This window comes from Neurospora tetraspora (genome assembly GCF_033439725.1).
Source record: "Neurospora tetraspora strain CBS 560.94 chromosome Unknown B0H65scaffold_6, whole genome shotgun sequence".
Classification (NCBI taxonomy): Eukaryota; Fungi; Ascomycota; class Sordariomycetes; order Sordariales; family Sordariaceae; genus Neurospora; species Neurospora tetraspora.
Genome location: NW_026944388.1, coordinates 2,295,890 through 2,308,958, shown reverse-complemented (window position 1 = coordinate 2,308,958; position 13,069 = coordinate 2,295,890). Strand labels below are relative to the sequence as shown.

The window sequence follows — 13,069 nt, the reverse complement described above, 5'->3', positions numbered from 1 at the left end:
TTTAGTCTTTCTCTGCTTGTCGCAATACCCCCTGGCGAGGTCTTCCGAGGTCGGGACGTCTGCGCAGCATGGCTTTGCTGTTGATCCGGCCGCGTTAGGGGGGATCGAGCCGGGGGCACGACTTAAGCCACTCTCCTCGCGCTTATAATCTGTGTGACACTGTATATGTCTCTGTATACCCCAGTGTCACTTTCCGGGAGGCTGGGACCGGGAGAAATGCATCGGCCACCGCTCTGCTCCATATCGCCTCCTTCTCAAATCTCAAAATATTTCCTCTCTGAGGTTCCCGGGAGAACTTGCGCTTGCCCCTCGTCAAGATGTCGAGGAGGACTCCGGCGTCATGCTGCGTGCATGGCCGGTAGCATAGTTCTACGCGCTTCCGCCTCCCGTTGTTGTCTTTCTGTTACTTTTTCGAGTCTGATTCGGGTGGCTTCGGTACCGTCGTCTGGTGGGAGGTGCTCTCTGAACCATTCGTGCTCAAGGGCTTCCCTGGCGGTGATACGCTTGTTGGCGTCATACGTAAAGATCCTCTTTAGAAGATCCAGGAACAGAGCAAGGAAGCGACTATTTCTAGCAGGAATAATCTCCTGTGCATCCTGTCAGCGGGGCGTCAAACTCATTTGGGATCCAGTAATACTGACATCGAGAGGCTTCATGCCCTTGACAAATCTCTTGGACGCACGGGTGGTATCGGGAGCAGGGTAGTCCAGTTTTGAGCGCTTGAAAAACCTATACAATCTCGATAGCCGCGATTAGCCCGGTGAAACTTGGCAGAAGAGTAAGGGGAGGCACATACTTGGCGGCCGGGTTGCCACCATTCCTGGTCATCCTGTTGACTTGCTGGACGAGCGAAGGATCAATCCTATGATTGACTACCGCCTCCATCATTGCCAGATGCTCCAGGTTGTCGTGCGTCTGGAACAAAGCGTCACCTGTATAAAACTCAACCAGGATGCAGCCAATGCTCCATATGTCGCAGGGAAAGGACCACCCCAGGCCGAGTATAATTTCGGGCGCACGATAATGTCGAGTGCTCACAACGCTAGAATGGTATTCGTCTTGAAATGTGGCGGACCCAAAATCGATGAGCCTGATCTCCGTGTCTAGAAGAACCTTTCTATGCACGGCTCGGCGGTTGGTGAGCGTGGAAGATGACGGAATGGTGCGGGAGTATGTAAACGTCTGATACTCTTGATTGCAGAGCAAAATATTCTCCGGTTTGAGATCGGTGTGAATCAGGTTGAGGTCGTGCAAGACTATGTTCTCGTTAGTACCCTCTCTAGTAATACAAAGAACACAAAAAGATGCTTACAAGCCACGCTAGTAAACAATTGACGAGCAAAGGCCAGGATTTGACTGTTGGGAAAGGGCACAAAATTGTTGTCCTTTAAAAAGTCAAAGACGCTCTGCCCAAGCAAATCCATCACGATGCAGATGTGGCCACGGAAATCGAAGCAGTCCCGGAGATGAATGCAACGGTTCCTGTTCTCCTCGTCGTTCGCCTTCAACGTTGCCAGGACGCGAAGTTCTATCTTACTGGCATCCCTATACTTTTGCACAGAGCGAATGATCTTGATCGCGACAAGCTTGTTGCGCTTCTTGTCCTTGGCCTGTACAACTTTGCCGAAAGTGCCTTGGCCAAGCAGCTTCAGTATCTCGTCTGCAACAATCGTTAGTTTGTCAATCACCCTCGGCAGATGGCCACAGGCGGTCGACTTACATCTCTCGGTAAGGTCATTCCCGGGAATCACAATCATATGACCATCATCGTCATCAACTCGAGCATTTTGGTTCGGCGAAGTCTGCAAAAGCAAGTCAGAAAATGACTACAAGTCGACACTCCATGGTTCCAAACTTACGTCCGGAATGACCTTGACATGCACCTCGCCGGCCTTCTTGGGAGGATAAGGAGGCGGTTGATACACCGCAAAGGTATCGGCATGAGCCGTTTCCCGACGCTTAGCCTCGTTGGCCTGCTGTCGAGTGATCTTCCTACGCTTTGTGCCTTGTTGTGTGTAGTCATCGTTGTAACTCTGCGACGAGAGGGAGCCGAGCGAAGTCGCCGTCGTGGTGTGCTGGGCCGAGTTTGTTCTATTGCTAGTAGACGCGGGTGAGTTGAGGGAATTGGAAGCAGACGGCAGCGAACGCTGTGTTTGGACGTAGTTGTCATGGTGGACGGGGTCGTAGTGGCCATTATTCGGCCTGCGCCTCTTAGCTGTTGGCTGAGTTGGAGCTGACTGGTTGGTGACGACGTGGGCATTGGACAGCGTTTGAGAGGCTACGCTCCTGGTGGCCGTACCCTCGGGCTCGGGGGTGTCATCAATAACAATGACTTCCTTGGGTAAGCCGTTTTGGTAGAATTCGGCCCAGTTGGTCTCTCCGCGTCTCCTCTTACGATTCTGCTGCTGTGAGACGGGCTCAGACCCCTCAGGGTTGGGGGCTGTCGCCATGGCTGTATGATCGATCCCGGGTTGAAGGGTCAAACGCTGGGGAGGAAGTTGTTGCGACGAAGAAAGGCGCGGGTGAGGGGGCGGTAATGTTCGGGTGATGGGTTTGAGGACGACCGAGGAGGCGATCAGAGGTGGCGGCGCGTTGACTGGCGGTTGGTGGTCGACGAGCGAGTATTGAGCCGAAGGAGAGTCTGGAAATGGTTGTCGTGTTCCTGTGGGTGACAGAATGCTCGGGAGATTGGGAGTATTCTGGGAATAAAAGGAGGAGGCGTTGGCCTGGACGGGATAAGGCTGGTGATGATGCTGATATGCAAACTGCGAATGGTACCGGTCCGAATAGGAGCGATGCAGCGTTGCTGTGGCGGTTGTGGGCGTCGACATGGTTTTGTGCCTGTAGGGTTGATCGCGATTCCTTCTGCGTGCAGAGGAGGGTTGCCGGCGACGGGGTGAGTTGTGCGTCTGCCAGCAGTTGCGGTCGGGGTCCTTGCGGGCGCAACGGGAGACGGGCTGACGTGATGGAAGGCGCGGTGGGAGGGGAAAGAAGGAGGAAATGGACAATGGGTCGAATGGGTCGGGGCAAGGCCCTTGGAGGGGGGGGTGGATGGTGGCCCGGGCCGGGTTTTTTTTCAGTTTTGAAGAAGGCAATGAGAAGAAGGAGGAGGAGGAGGAGGAGGATTCAATGCAGGTTTACCGGGAGATGGTGGCCAAGCTGATGGCTCTTCCGACGGGAGTGGAGGACGGCCTTGTTGCTCCCGCCCGCTGTTGAATTGTGTCGATGTGGGCGTGGGTGGTAGGCGTGGCGCTGAATATGGGAAGAGGTGGGTGTGCTGAGACGTGGTAGGCGTTGCCTTGGGCAGCTGGAGCGCAAAGGGGAAGAAGCGAATCTTTTTGCGTCTGGTTGTCGCAGCCTGCCTGTTCTTGAATCCCTCGTGGAGTCTTTGGGCAGACCTCGGGGGAAACTGGACGTACTCGTAAGGCGTTTCAGGCGTTTGTTTCGCGATTGCAACCCGTCCGTTGGCAAAGGCACATGCAACTCTGAAGGAAGAGTCTGTGGTGATGCGCTGGTCGTCGTAGGAGAAGAAGCAAGGGCGAGTCAAATAAAAATGTGTTGTGTCACGGGCTGCTGAAAGGCAGCGGCTAGGTACTGAGTGCTTGGAATCGGAAAGCGGAGAGTCGAGTGGCCTGGGGGCTGTTTGACCGTATCGAGGTTTCCAAGCCAGGAGCCAGGGCAAGTGTCTCTTTGCGCGACGTAATTTAGGCCACAAGAATAGGGATAGAAGGAACGGTCCAAACCAGTGTCATCTGGATACAGGAGAGCAGTGACGAAGACGACGAGAATCACGACGGGAGGATGTCGTAACTCTGAATTGGCCCCGGATGGGGAGGGGGGCGTTTTGGGCCCTTTGGGATTGGTGTTTTGGTCGTGTTTTGTAATGATAAGATTGCATTGGACATTCATTACATTACAGGTGCTGAATTGGCAGAATGCGCGACGCCCGGCCGGGGTGGGCTGGGCCGTATCACGCTACTGGTACTGTGGTTTTGAGCCTGTTGTTGCTTAGGTTGTGTAGCTGGATGTCGAGATACAACTAGCTCAGATTGTTGACTTTGTGTGTGCTTTCGTGTATTTCTTGTTACTTCGGCTTCGTTTTCTTTTGTCGCGCAGGGATTGAACTGGGATCACGTCGTTCCTACAGGTCCACCTAGATCGAAAGGGTTTGGACTTTTGAAAGTCCCAATTTGTATATGGGAAAGGGAGGTCGTCGAGGTTGTTCGGAGTCGCAGTGTAGTCCGATGCCTACAGGTACCCGACGTTGTTAGTGCAATGCGGCGCGGTGCGTGCAGTACGCGAATATTGTACGGTATCGACACCACCGTCCAGCACGCCACAAGCAGTGGACAAGTCACAGCCCTGGTGTGGGGATTGGGAAATGGTCCGCAGTCGTAACGACGTTCTTACCTAGGACCGTGGTTTCTCTGGATTCTGGTCCAGTTGATCAATTTCAATCTTCTTGTCTCCTCTCTTCGATTTGCGGTTTGTCTGACACGTGGGTACACCCGTCCGATGAACAGTCTCGGATTTTGTTAGGCAGAGTATATTCTGCCACCCGTGTATATATCGGGATCTGCTTCGTCTTCGTTGCAACTGTCGTTTACCTGCTGGCATAGTTGCCACGTTCGATGCCGTCTGGGTAGTTTGATTGTTTCCTTTCGGAAACAGAGTTGGCCGGCCCTCTTCTGCTTTTGTTCTCTGCCGTCTGATATCGCCAGTCGGCGTTGTACTTGTCTTCCAAGTCGGCGTGGTACTTGATATCGCTGACCTTTTTGTTAGTGCTCTGCGCTGCCAAGGTGGAGATGGAGACATCGGATTAACATACCAGGCAGAAAACTATGAAATCCCCGAGGAGAGAAAGTTCCAATGGAAGCATTCCAAGAATCAGAGACAAGATGAAAGCTATGAAGTACTTGTCCATATGAGGCTAACGTCTGGTTCTTCAGAGGTCCATATGGATTCCAGGTCGGTCGGATCAAAGGTAGAGAGATGATGTTGTGGATTCTGTCACAATGGTTTCCATCCAAGCTGTGAATGAAGTTGAAAGGTCTGGATTGCTTTCCTATTCAATGTGGGAGCTCCCATTCATTTATACTTTGCTCTGCATTTCTAAGTTACGTGTCGGTCGAAGCCTTTTCTTGGACTGCATCGGAGGTCCGGTTTTGAATGTTTGTGTAGAGCGTCGATGATGGTAGAAGCATTGATTTCTCATACTCCTCGACATGCCCGTGTGCCCGGGTTGAAGGACATGGCTTCGAAATTTGTCTTCAGCATGCTGTATGCATTATGCGGTCTGCGGCAGGAGACTTTCTTGCTTTCCTTGGCTCAATCGCCACCATCTTGGTTATATAAACCTGTTCCCTTTTTCCTAGTGAATGTGATTTTCAAAGTTTTCGAACCGCTTTCTCGTTCTCTTTGTGTGCATATATAAAAAGGTTCACCTCCGGTGTCAAGACTTTTTCGTGTAGATAATCAGCGTGTCTCAGCCGAATGGAATCATCCTTAACTCTTGGCCGTTGCCCTTGAAACGTCCAATCACATAACCGGAACGGGACGGCAGAGCCCTTACCCTTTTATTCAATTTGTTGTCTGTTGGATTTTTTGGAAGTTGCATGCACGCCAGGAGGCCAGGGAAAAATAGTGGGCAATAAGAACGATTGCAAGATCTCCAGGGTCCTCGCCAACGACGCCAAACAAACAGGGCGCTTCTGTTGCCGGGCCGGAAATGGACGAGACTTGTTGGTGTCACCGGCCGAACGGTGTCAGACTCTCGCCCAAATAGTGTAGCCTGGAGATATAAAGCAGGCCCACTGCCATTCACCTAGAACGAATCCCAAACGCACAATGATACCGAAACCGCCCACCGGAATCCTTCAGCTCCGCAACAGTGCTGGTTTCTGCCATTGCCTCCCTGACATCACCGATCACCTGCTCGTTCAAAGGTTGTCAGACAACAACAAATTTGAAAGGGAAATGTCTTCTCCGGCTTGACATATCGACAGTCCTTCAATCAGGCCTTGTGTTTTAAACCACCTCACTTCGGATAAATCCTTCCCCCCCTCCAGAAGTTGTGAACGGCGCTTGCCCAGGGCCCTGGGTCTCCATTCAGGCGGCGCATTTGCCATGGAGGAAGACACCCATCTGGTTGGGAAACCCCTCCCCCCCCTGCCCCCGCACTTGGGACATTTCACAATCATCACTCGACACCATGTGTCCACCACGAGTCCTGTACAACACTTCGACAGTCTGGAGATCACGGTATCCCCAGCCTGAAAAATGTTGAAGATTACTTACCTAGTAGTAGCATCTCCGCTTCCCTGCTATCCACGCTTTCTTCGTCAAGCCCGTTGCATACCTATCGATTTCGTTGGTGTTCTCCCCGGCCAATTACACCCCAGACCGTGAATAGCAACGGGCTGTCGCCATGCCCATGGCAACAACCCGGCCGTGTGCCGGGGTGGGTAGTGTCGACGCCGCGTCGTGGTTGGTCAGGGAACAACGAAATGGCAAAGTGCGTGCATCTGGGCTTTGGACATGGTGGTTGCTGACGGGCAGGCCAGACTCTCTAGGCCACAACCATCACAACAGCATCCCGTCTTCGCTTGTGTCTTTCCGTTGAGGAGGAGGAGTGCTGGTGGTGGTAGTATTGCATCTAACAGTAGCAAGTAACGGCGGGGGAATTGATGAGATATCACCACCTTTGCTGTATGGATTTTGACAACGAGAAGACAACGTTCATTCACAAGAGGGGTTGTGAATAGTGTCCATGTTCGGCATATGCAATGCGCGGGGTCATGCAACATTTAATCCTGCATTATGCAGTAAGCACAGCGTTTAGGAAATCATTTTATTTGAAAGGCCATCTTTTTCCATCATCTTCAGTTTTGTTGGTGATTCTCTGCCTGTCTGTCATGAGTATTCCCAAATGCCAACATTAGGAGATAATACATGGGTGAGCAAGGCCCAGACATCTCCAGGGTTGTCGATATTATACGTTACACAAGACACGATGGGAAGTGTCCAGGCCGGGGCGCGAGAGGGCGTGAAGGCGTTAACAGGGACGTCTCGGCTCCGGTTCGGTTCCTGCGTGCTGCAATCCCTGCTGCGATTCGGGAAGAGGCGTGACGGGGTTTGGAGGCGCGCATATCAAGAGACCGTGACTTTTCACGTGGGCAAACCACCAGTATCAAAGGATATGACTGTCGAAATGCTGAGAGGTCTGCGTGAAGATGTTCACGTCCAGAAACTGCAATTGCGTCACGGGAGTATCTGCATGTATCAGGAAAATCACGAAGGGCTAGCATTACTCCTTCCTCGCGGCGATGCAGGGTCCGTTCCCTGGCTCCGGCTTATGTATGTGCCAAGGGTTATTTTCACGCGGGAACCTCCGTCCTGTACCGTCTTGTACAGCCCCAGGCATGCAACTTGAATCTTTTGTGTGAACTGCCTCTGCAGCTCTTGTGCATAACTTCACTTCCCACACCAAAAACAAGCAAAACTCAGCGCTAGGACTCAGCTGGAAAATAGTCTTGCTATTATAAGAAGCAAATGCCAATTCGGATTTACGTAGTCTGTTAGTCAAAGATGATCCTCAAGCAATTTTTTCATTTTGTTCGCCAACCGTGGTGCTCTCCGATAGCGTGAAAATTGAACATGGTGGTTGGGAGAACGATGTTAGGGGACGGGTCGCTATAACCGCCTGTAAATGCGCTGTACACTAACATTCTTGGTGGAGATTTCGGAGCTTTGGCACAACATTGACCTGCTTGTTGGGAAATTATCCGTTAAAACGATTTTATATCATTATATCGGTCTCCTGCCATTGTTTGGTCAGATTTTGGGTCCTCAAATGCTTTGTTCGTGAGTGTAATTCACGAGTTTTGCGGGAGTTTGGGCATTTGCGTCGGACTTTTGTCCTCCCACGGACTGTACTTCAGTGTGCATTTGGACACTCCGGCTTTTGCTACACGACGACTGATGCAAGGCGATGACGAAGTGTCGCGTTTAATGGGGTCATCATGTACTTCAATTCGATAATGCTCCTCAAATCTTGTTTCTGCTTCCCAGCTGGTCTGTTCTTTTCAACTTCCATATCTGCATTTCGAGGTCGGATGGCCGTAACAAAAACGCCAAACCTGTTATCATACCTGAGCTCTTATACCTCGATCGCTTCAATAGCTCTTCGTCAAGCCAACTCAAGCCAACTCAAGCCAACTCGAGAACTATTCGCGTCTTTGCAAAGAGGGAGCAAAACAGCCTGCATCATGTACAAACACAGAAACCTACATATGTAGGTACTGCTCACGCTTTTGAAATATCAGAAATGTCCTCGCAGGAGTGGCAAAAGACCTGCACCTCTCTTATGTCCGGCATGCCGCGCTTACTGCCCACTGCCCCCCTATCTCCGGTAAGGTATTGTTGTTCTCTTCGGGCTGGTGAAAACATGGAAAGTGTTTCCTTGCCTTTCGCCTGGCACCTGTCCCTCTGTCTGGAAAGCTGTCATGTTCAACTGCTTCCTCTTGTTCTAAACCCCCGTGGAGAAACGGTGTCATCAACTCCTTTCTGCTTTTTCGGTCGTGCTGCATATTCCTGATGCGAGGCAGACACCTAACTAGAAGGGAGTTGGACAGATTGAACGGTGCAATCAATGAACAATGAGAGATTTCACAGCCTTGCCGTTCCTTCCCACGATACCATCGGACAGTAAGGAAGTGTACCGAAAACCGAACGAGGCAGTTGCCCTTTGGTGTTCCAATATGTGTTGCTGACTCCAACCAGTGAATTAGTGTTAAGGAGATGTACGGGACTAGATCCCTAACATGACTACCTACACCTATTCTCCTCCTAGGTACCTAACTGGAGAAATAAAAGTTGTTCCGGGGGACTTGATGATAGTGACATGAGCGTAACAATGATAGTGACATGAGCATTAGAATTTATTTCTCGTATATTCTAGGTATATATCAATTGTTACAGGCTCAGGCTATTTCCACTATAGTTGATAGCGTACATTCCCTTGTCTTTACATCAACATTATTGCCAGTATGCTAGAAATCATCTTCTAGAATAAATCTGGGCAGCTTCTTTCTCTTTGTTCGTAAGAAAAGAAAGGGGAGGAAACAAGGGGAGAGGTTCGCTTTGACTTCCCCAATCCTTTCAAGTGTTCGTGTTGTTTAAATCCTGAACCTCTTTCAAGGTGACCTCCTTTCTTGAATGTTTCTCGCTAACAATATTTTCTTGATATCTGCTGCCCTCCATGTCTACGATATCGACTGTCGTCGACTGTGCATCTAAAGTATGTTCTATGATTCTGATTGGCTTCTCTTGCTTCTTATTATCTCTCGTACGTCAACAGTTCGATTCCAATCGGGGGGCTGTTTTGGACCTTTTTTTGCCGATGGGCAACTACATGAAGAACCAGAAAGTCTGTCTTCTACTTGCCCAGCCACGGTAGCCACCAGAGCTCCTTAACATATGGTACCACGTCAACGACGACAAGCACCGTATCTTACCTGAAGAATACAACATGCAGGCTCGTGATACAAATCACGTCGACGGGGAACAAATCCTAAAGTCAAGGACCAAAATGAGGCTAAACAACAAGTGGTCAAGAATATAGTACCAGGTCGTCGGGTATAAGTGAGAACTAAAACCAGCTCCTATACTTTTCGGCTTTCGGCCCTGTTTTTTATATCGAGAAAAGTCAAGTCGATCAGGAAAAGATGGTCCAGGATGAGTTAATCTCGAGTGACACAAGCCTCTAAATCCAAGGCCAAGGGCTAGATCTTACCAGGTCCAGGCCCAGTCGAGATTCAAGTCAAGGTTTAAGACAGGTCAAGTCAATGGCCATTCATGACGATGGACAAATCACGAAACTCAACAACAATGGCAGTTGTGAAGAAGAAATTTGTGGAAACGGTCAACAAGACCTGCCGCTGCAGCTTAGTGGCACTTACAGATGGCTGGACAGCTCCAGGTCAAGTCTAGGGCTTTGCTAACTACAGGCCCTTCCTCGACAGTTGACAAACCACGAAACTCGACAACTATTCTACCATGATGTTGCAAGGTGTTGCAAAGAAGAAGTGAAAGGCCAACTTGACCTAACCTGCGGAAGCTCAGGGGCACTTACAAATGGTCGTACAACGCCACCAGGATACCTTATCGATGACACGACCACCGCCGACCAAACGCAATTATCAATCCCAGTTTGCCCAGGCAGCAAACCCGATATTGCAGGGAGAAGAAGAAGTAAAGATGCTGAACGAGGCACCATAGAAGCATGTCGAGCAGTGCTGGACACCACTGCTGGGTATCATTGCCACAAAACTCAAGCTTGTGAAGAGAAGACGCGCAACATCTGGTGACGTGATACAGCGCGATACCGGACCAAGGCGAAGGCAAGGAGGTACTTAGTGCCCGTAAACCAAGTTCGATGAGGAGTCAGAGGCAAGGTAAGCCGAGGCCCGGTGGAAACCGCTGCTGCCGGGGAATTGAATCGGAATGAAAGGGGGGTGTTTCGAGAAGATTCTTCAAGAAGAGGTTTCGAAGAGAAAGTTGAGTTCTTTTGATTAGGGACGGCCTTTATAGGTGTGCGTCATGGAGGGAGGAGGGGAAAGAGGCGGGTATGGGTAGGGGGAGGGTGAGGATGAGGGTGCCGAACCCTAACTTCCGAGCTCTGTCGGAGCCTGCCCGAGCTCTGCGGGAGCTGCACTGGGCACTATCGAGCATTACCAACTTGAGGCGGGATTGGACCTGCCTAGGGAGCGAATCCCAAAAAAACCGAACTGAGGGGAAAACCTGAGGTCTGTCAACAACCTGCGGGATCAAGGGGTCCAGTGCCTCGGGGCACGGAGGAAGGGGTTGTAGTACTCATCTCATGATAACCAAATGCCGTTGCTATCGCATAAAGCAAAGGAAACCAGAAACTGAGAGAAGAGAACAACGATGCAAACGAGGGAGCCAACCCAACCAAGAGGATGAGAAGGGCAGAGGCAAAAGAGCAGAAAGAAGAAATGACTAAAAAAAACACAGCTTTTTGGGATATCGCCGCCGCCGCCGCCTTCGCCATGTGAACAAGAAAACTCCAAGGCTATGCCGCCCATTGTATGTACACTCCTCCACAGTCCTCCATCCTCGAGACAGAAGGACCTAACCCATCTCAACAGAACCCGATCCTCTTCTTTCCCCCTTTTAGATACCACGGTTGAAAACAACCAAGCCCTCCTGACCGCCACGACCCTTGAACTCTCCCTCCAACTTGTCCGCCTCGATCTTCTGCATCTGGGGGAACGCCGCCAGGGCCAACGGCAACACGGCATAGCTGGTCACCAAGATCAGACCGAGATTGATCGGGGTCGTGTACCTCGGGTGCCTCTTCAACCACTGGGTAGCCTGGAGCCTAACCAGCACAAGAGGGGGGATGACCATGATGGGACTGCTGTTGAGCACTCTGCTGACGGCCGTCTCCGCCACGGCAATGGTGGCCGCCTTCTTGCTCTTGCCCAGGCTCTCCACGTCTCCTTCGCCCTTGCCCTCCGCAACGAGCTTAGCCTTGTCGGCGGCCGAGAGAACTGGGTACACGTCGATGCCCGTGCGCATTTCCTCGCCGCGCATGAGGAAGACGTTGAGGGCACCGGCCGAGGCGACGGCGGCGAAGGGAACCAGACGGCTGAGGATCAACCGGGTCGAAGGCGCCAAAGACTTGAGGCGCGGGACAACGCTGTTGAGACCGACGGCCACGCCGCAGGAGGCGCCAACGGCGAGGAAGTAGGACTGAGCGATCTTGGACCAGCTCAGGGGAGAAGACTTGTTGGCGTTGGAGTAGTTGATGGCAACGTTAAGGGACTGGTTGGCTACTTGCCAGGCGATGGTGCCACGGTTCTGATTGTGGGAAAGAGTCAGTAAGAGGAAGATGTAGAGGGAATGATGTAGAGGGAAGGATGTAGGGAGAAAGAGGTAAGGAGGGAAAGAGGCAAGGAGGGAAAGAGGTATGGAGGGAAAGAGGTATGGAGGGAAAGAGGTAGGGGAGAGGGGAGATTATAACTTACACCAAGGCCGGGTGTCAACATGCCAGCTGTTACGACCAAGTTGGAAAGGACGAAGCAGGACATGCGGAAGGGAAGGAAGACTTTTTCTCCGGTGTCTGTGTGCCATATTTTGTAAGCCCATGTGTCCTTTCCCCTCTTAGACTTAGGTTGTAGGTATGTCGACGCAGCGGTGCGCAACGGCATGCGTTCAGGAGTATGTCGGCGGATGAAGCATACCGGGATGGAGAGTAGAGTCGACGAGCTTCTTGGCCTGCCACAACTCGGGCGTCATGGACTTCATCTGTCCCTGCTTGTAGGAGACGAGGAGCTGCTTGGCTTGCTCGAGACCGGCATTGCCAACGAGAAGCGTCCTGGGAATATGGCGGCACGTTAGCAAGACATGCCTGTAGGTTTCGGTCTTCTTTGTCCCGTTCTTAATCCAGCCTTTCATTGCCCCGAAGTTTGCGCCAACAGGAGACGCAAATGCGCCATCTAGGCAGCATGTCCAGCCCCTCTTCCGGCCCCTTCTTTCTCCCTCCTTCCAGTCCCATCCCCAGTTTAGGTGCGGTTGTTCTCACCTCGGATCGGTAAGGCCAGCGGTATGCCTGACGCGGCCCCAGTAGGTGCTCAAGTCATACTGCGAGTCGGGAAGCGCGCGCGCGCCGGGCAGGGAGGCGGACATGTTGGTTTGCGTTCTGGGTCGGGTCCGAGAGGGTGTTTTGTCGAAGAGTGTTTGGTGTAGTGCGCTCTCTTTGCGACAACAAGAGGGCAACACGTTGGTTTCGTTTAGCTGGGGGCGGGTTGACGGCGACGATCTCGGAGACAAACAAACAACAACTTCACAACAAGCAAAGAGGAAGATAGGGAAGAAAGAAGATGGAAGTGGAATAAAAGCAAAGCGGTGTATGACTCCGGCTTGAAACAAACACTATGACAAGAGGGTTTTGTTATCTTTCCCGTCGGCTCTCCACGACCCGACTCCAGCGCAGCAAAAATAAAGCGGATCCCGATCTCGGGGATAGCCAGGTATCCCGGCCTCG

General features: G+C 51.6%; 3 protein-coding genes across 3 annotated transcripts; all 3 read right to left on the bottom strand.

Annotated features, from left to right (window-relative positions):
- Positions 1-243: 243 nt before the first annotated feature.
- On the bottom strand, positions 244-3,187 carry B0H65DRAFT_264525 (kinase-like protein). Its single transcript, XM_062822670.1, has 6 exons — positions 1,860-3,187; positions 1,721-1,802; positions 1,313-1,660; positions 797-1,256; positions 642-729; positions 244-587 (listed from the first exon to the last, which is right to left on the bottom strand). The coding sequence occupies exons 1-6, from the start codon at positions 2,829-2,831 to the stop codon at positions 339-341; spliced, it is 2,199 nt and encodes a 732-aa protein (XP_062679543.1). The 5' UTR covers positions 2,832-3,187; the 3' UTR covers positions 244-338.
- Positions 3,188-4,425: 1,238 nt separating this feature from the next.
- Positions 4,426-5,056, bottom strand: B0H65DRAFT_264523 (uncharacterized protein). Its single transcript, XM_062822669.1, has 2 exons — positions 4,829-5,056; positions 4,426-4,766 (listed from the first exon to the last, which is right to left on the bottom strand). The coding sequence occupies exons 1-2, from the start codon at positions 4,922-4,924 to the stop codon at positions 4,536-4,538; spliced, it is 327 nt and encodes a 108-aa protein (XP_062679542.1). The 5' UTR covers positions 4,925-5,056; the 3' UTR covers positions 4,426-4,535.
- A 5,893-nt stretch (positions 5,057-10,949) lies between these two features.
- On the bottom strand, positions 10,950-13,004 carry B0H65DRAFT_264459 (Tricarboxylate/iron carrier). The gene is made up of 4 exons (XM_062822668.1): positions 12,608-13,004; positions 12,267-12,400; positions 12,051-12,145; positions 10,950-11,883 (listed from the first exon to the last, which is right to left on the bottom strand). The coding sequence occupies exons 1-4, from the start codon at positions 12,709-12,711 to the stop codon at positions 11,194-11,196; spliced, it is 1,023 nt and encodes a 340-aa protein (XP_062679541.1). The 5' UTR covers positions 12,712-13,004; the 3' UTR covers positions 10,950-11,193.
- Between the last annotated feature and the right edge of the window lie 65 nt (positions 13,005-13,069).

Excerpts from the sequence above, each read along its gene's own strand:
- B0H65DRAFT_264525 (XM_062822670.1), bottom strand. The coding sequence starts at position 2,831 with ATGTCGACGCCCACAACCGCCACAGCAACGCTGCATCGCTCCTATTCG. Across the intron at positions 1,661-1,720 it reads GAATGACCTTACCGAGAGAT|ACGAGATACTGAAGCTGCTT; the intron begins GTAAGTCGACCG and ends CGATTGTTGCAG. Across the intron at positions 730-796 it reads GGTGGCAACCCGGCCGCCAA|GTTTTTCAAGCGCTCAAAAC; the intron begins GTATGTGCCTCC and ends GAGATTGTATAG.
- B0H65DRAFT_264523 (XM_062822669.1), bottom strand. The coding sequence starts at position 4,924 with ATGGACAAGTACTTCATAGCTTTCATCTTGTCTCTGATTCTTGGAATG. Across the intron at positions 4,767-4,828 it reads ATTTCATAGTTTTCTGCCTG|CGATATCAAGTACCACGCCG; the intron begins GTATGTTAATCC and ends CAAAAAGGTCAG.
- B0H65DRAFT_264459 (XM_062822668.1), bottom strand. The coding sequence starts at position 12,711 with ATGTCCGCCTCCCTGCCCGGCGCGCGCGCGCTTCCCGACTCGCAGTAT. Across the intron at positions 12,146-12,266 it reads CGACTCTACTCTCCATCCCG|ACACCGGAGAAAAAGTCTTC; the intron begins GTATGCTTCATC and ends TATGGCACACAG. Across the intron at positions 11,884-12,050 it reads TGTTGACACCCGGCCTTGGT|AACCGTGGCACCATCGCCTG; the intron begins GTAAGTTATAAT and ends TCCCACAATCAG.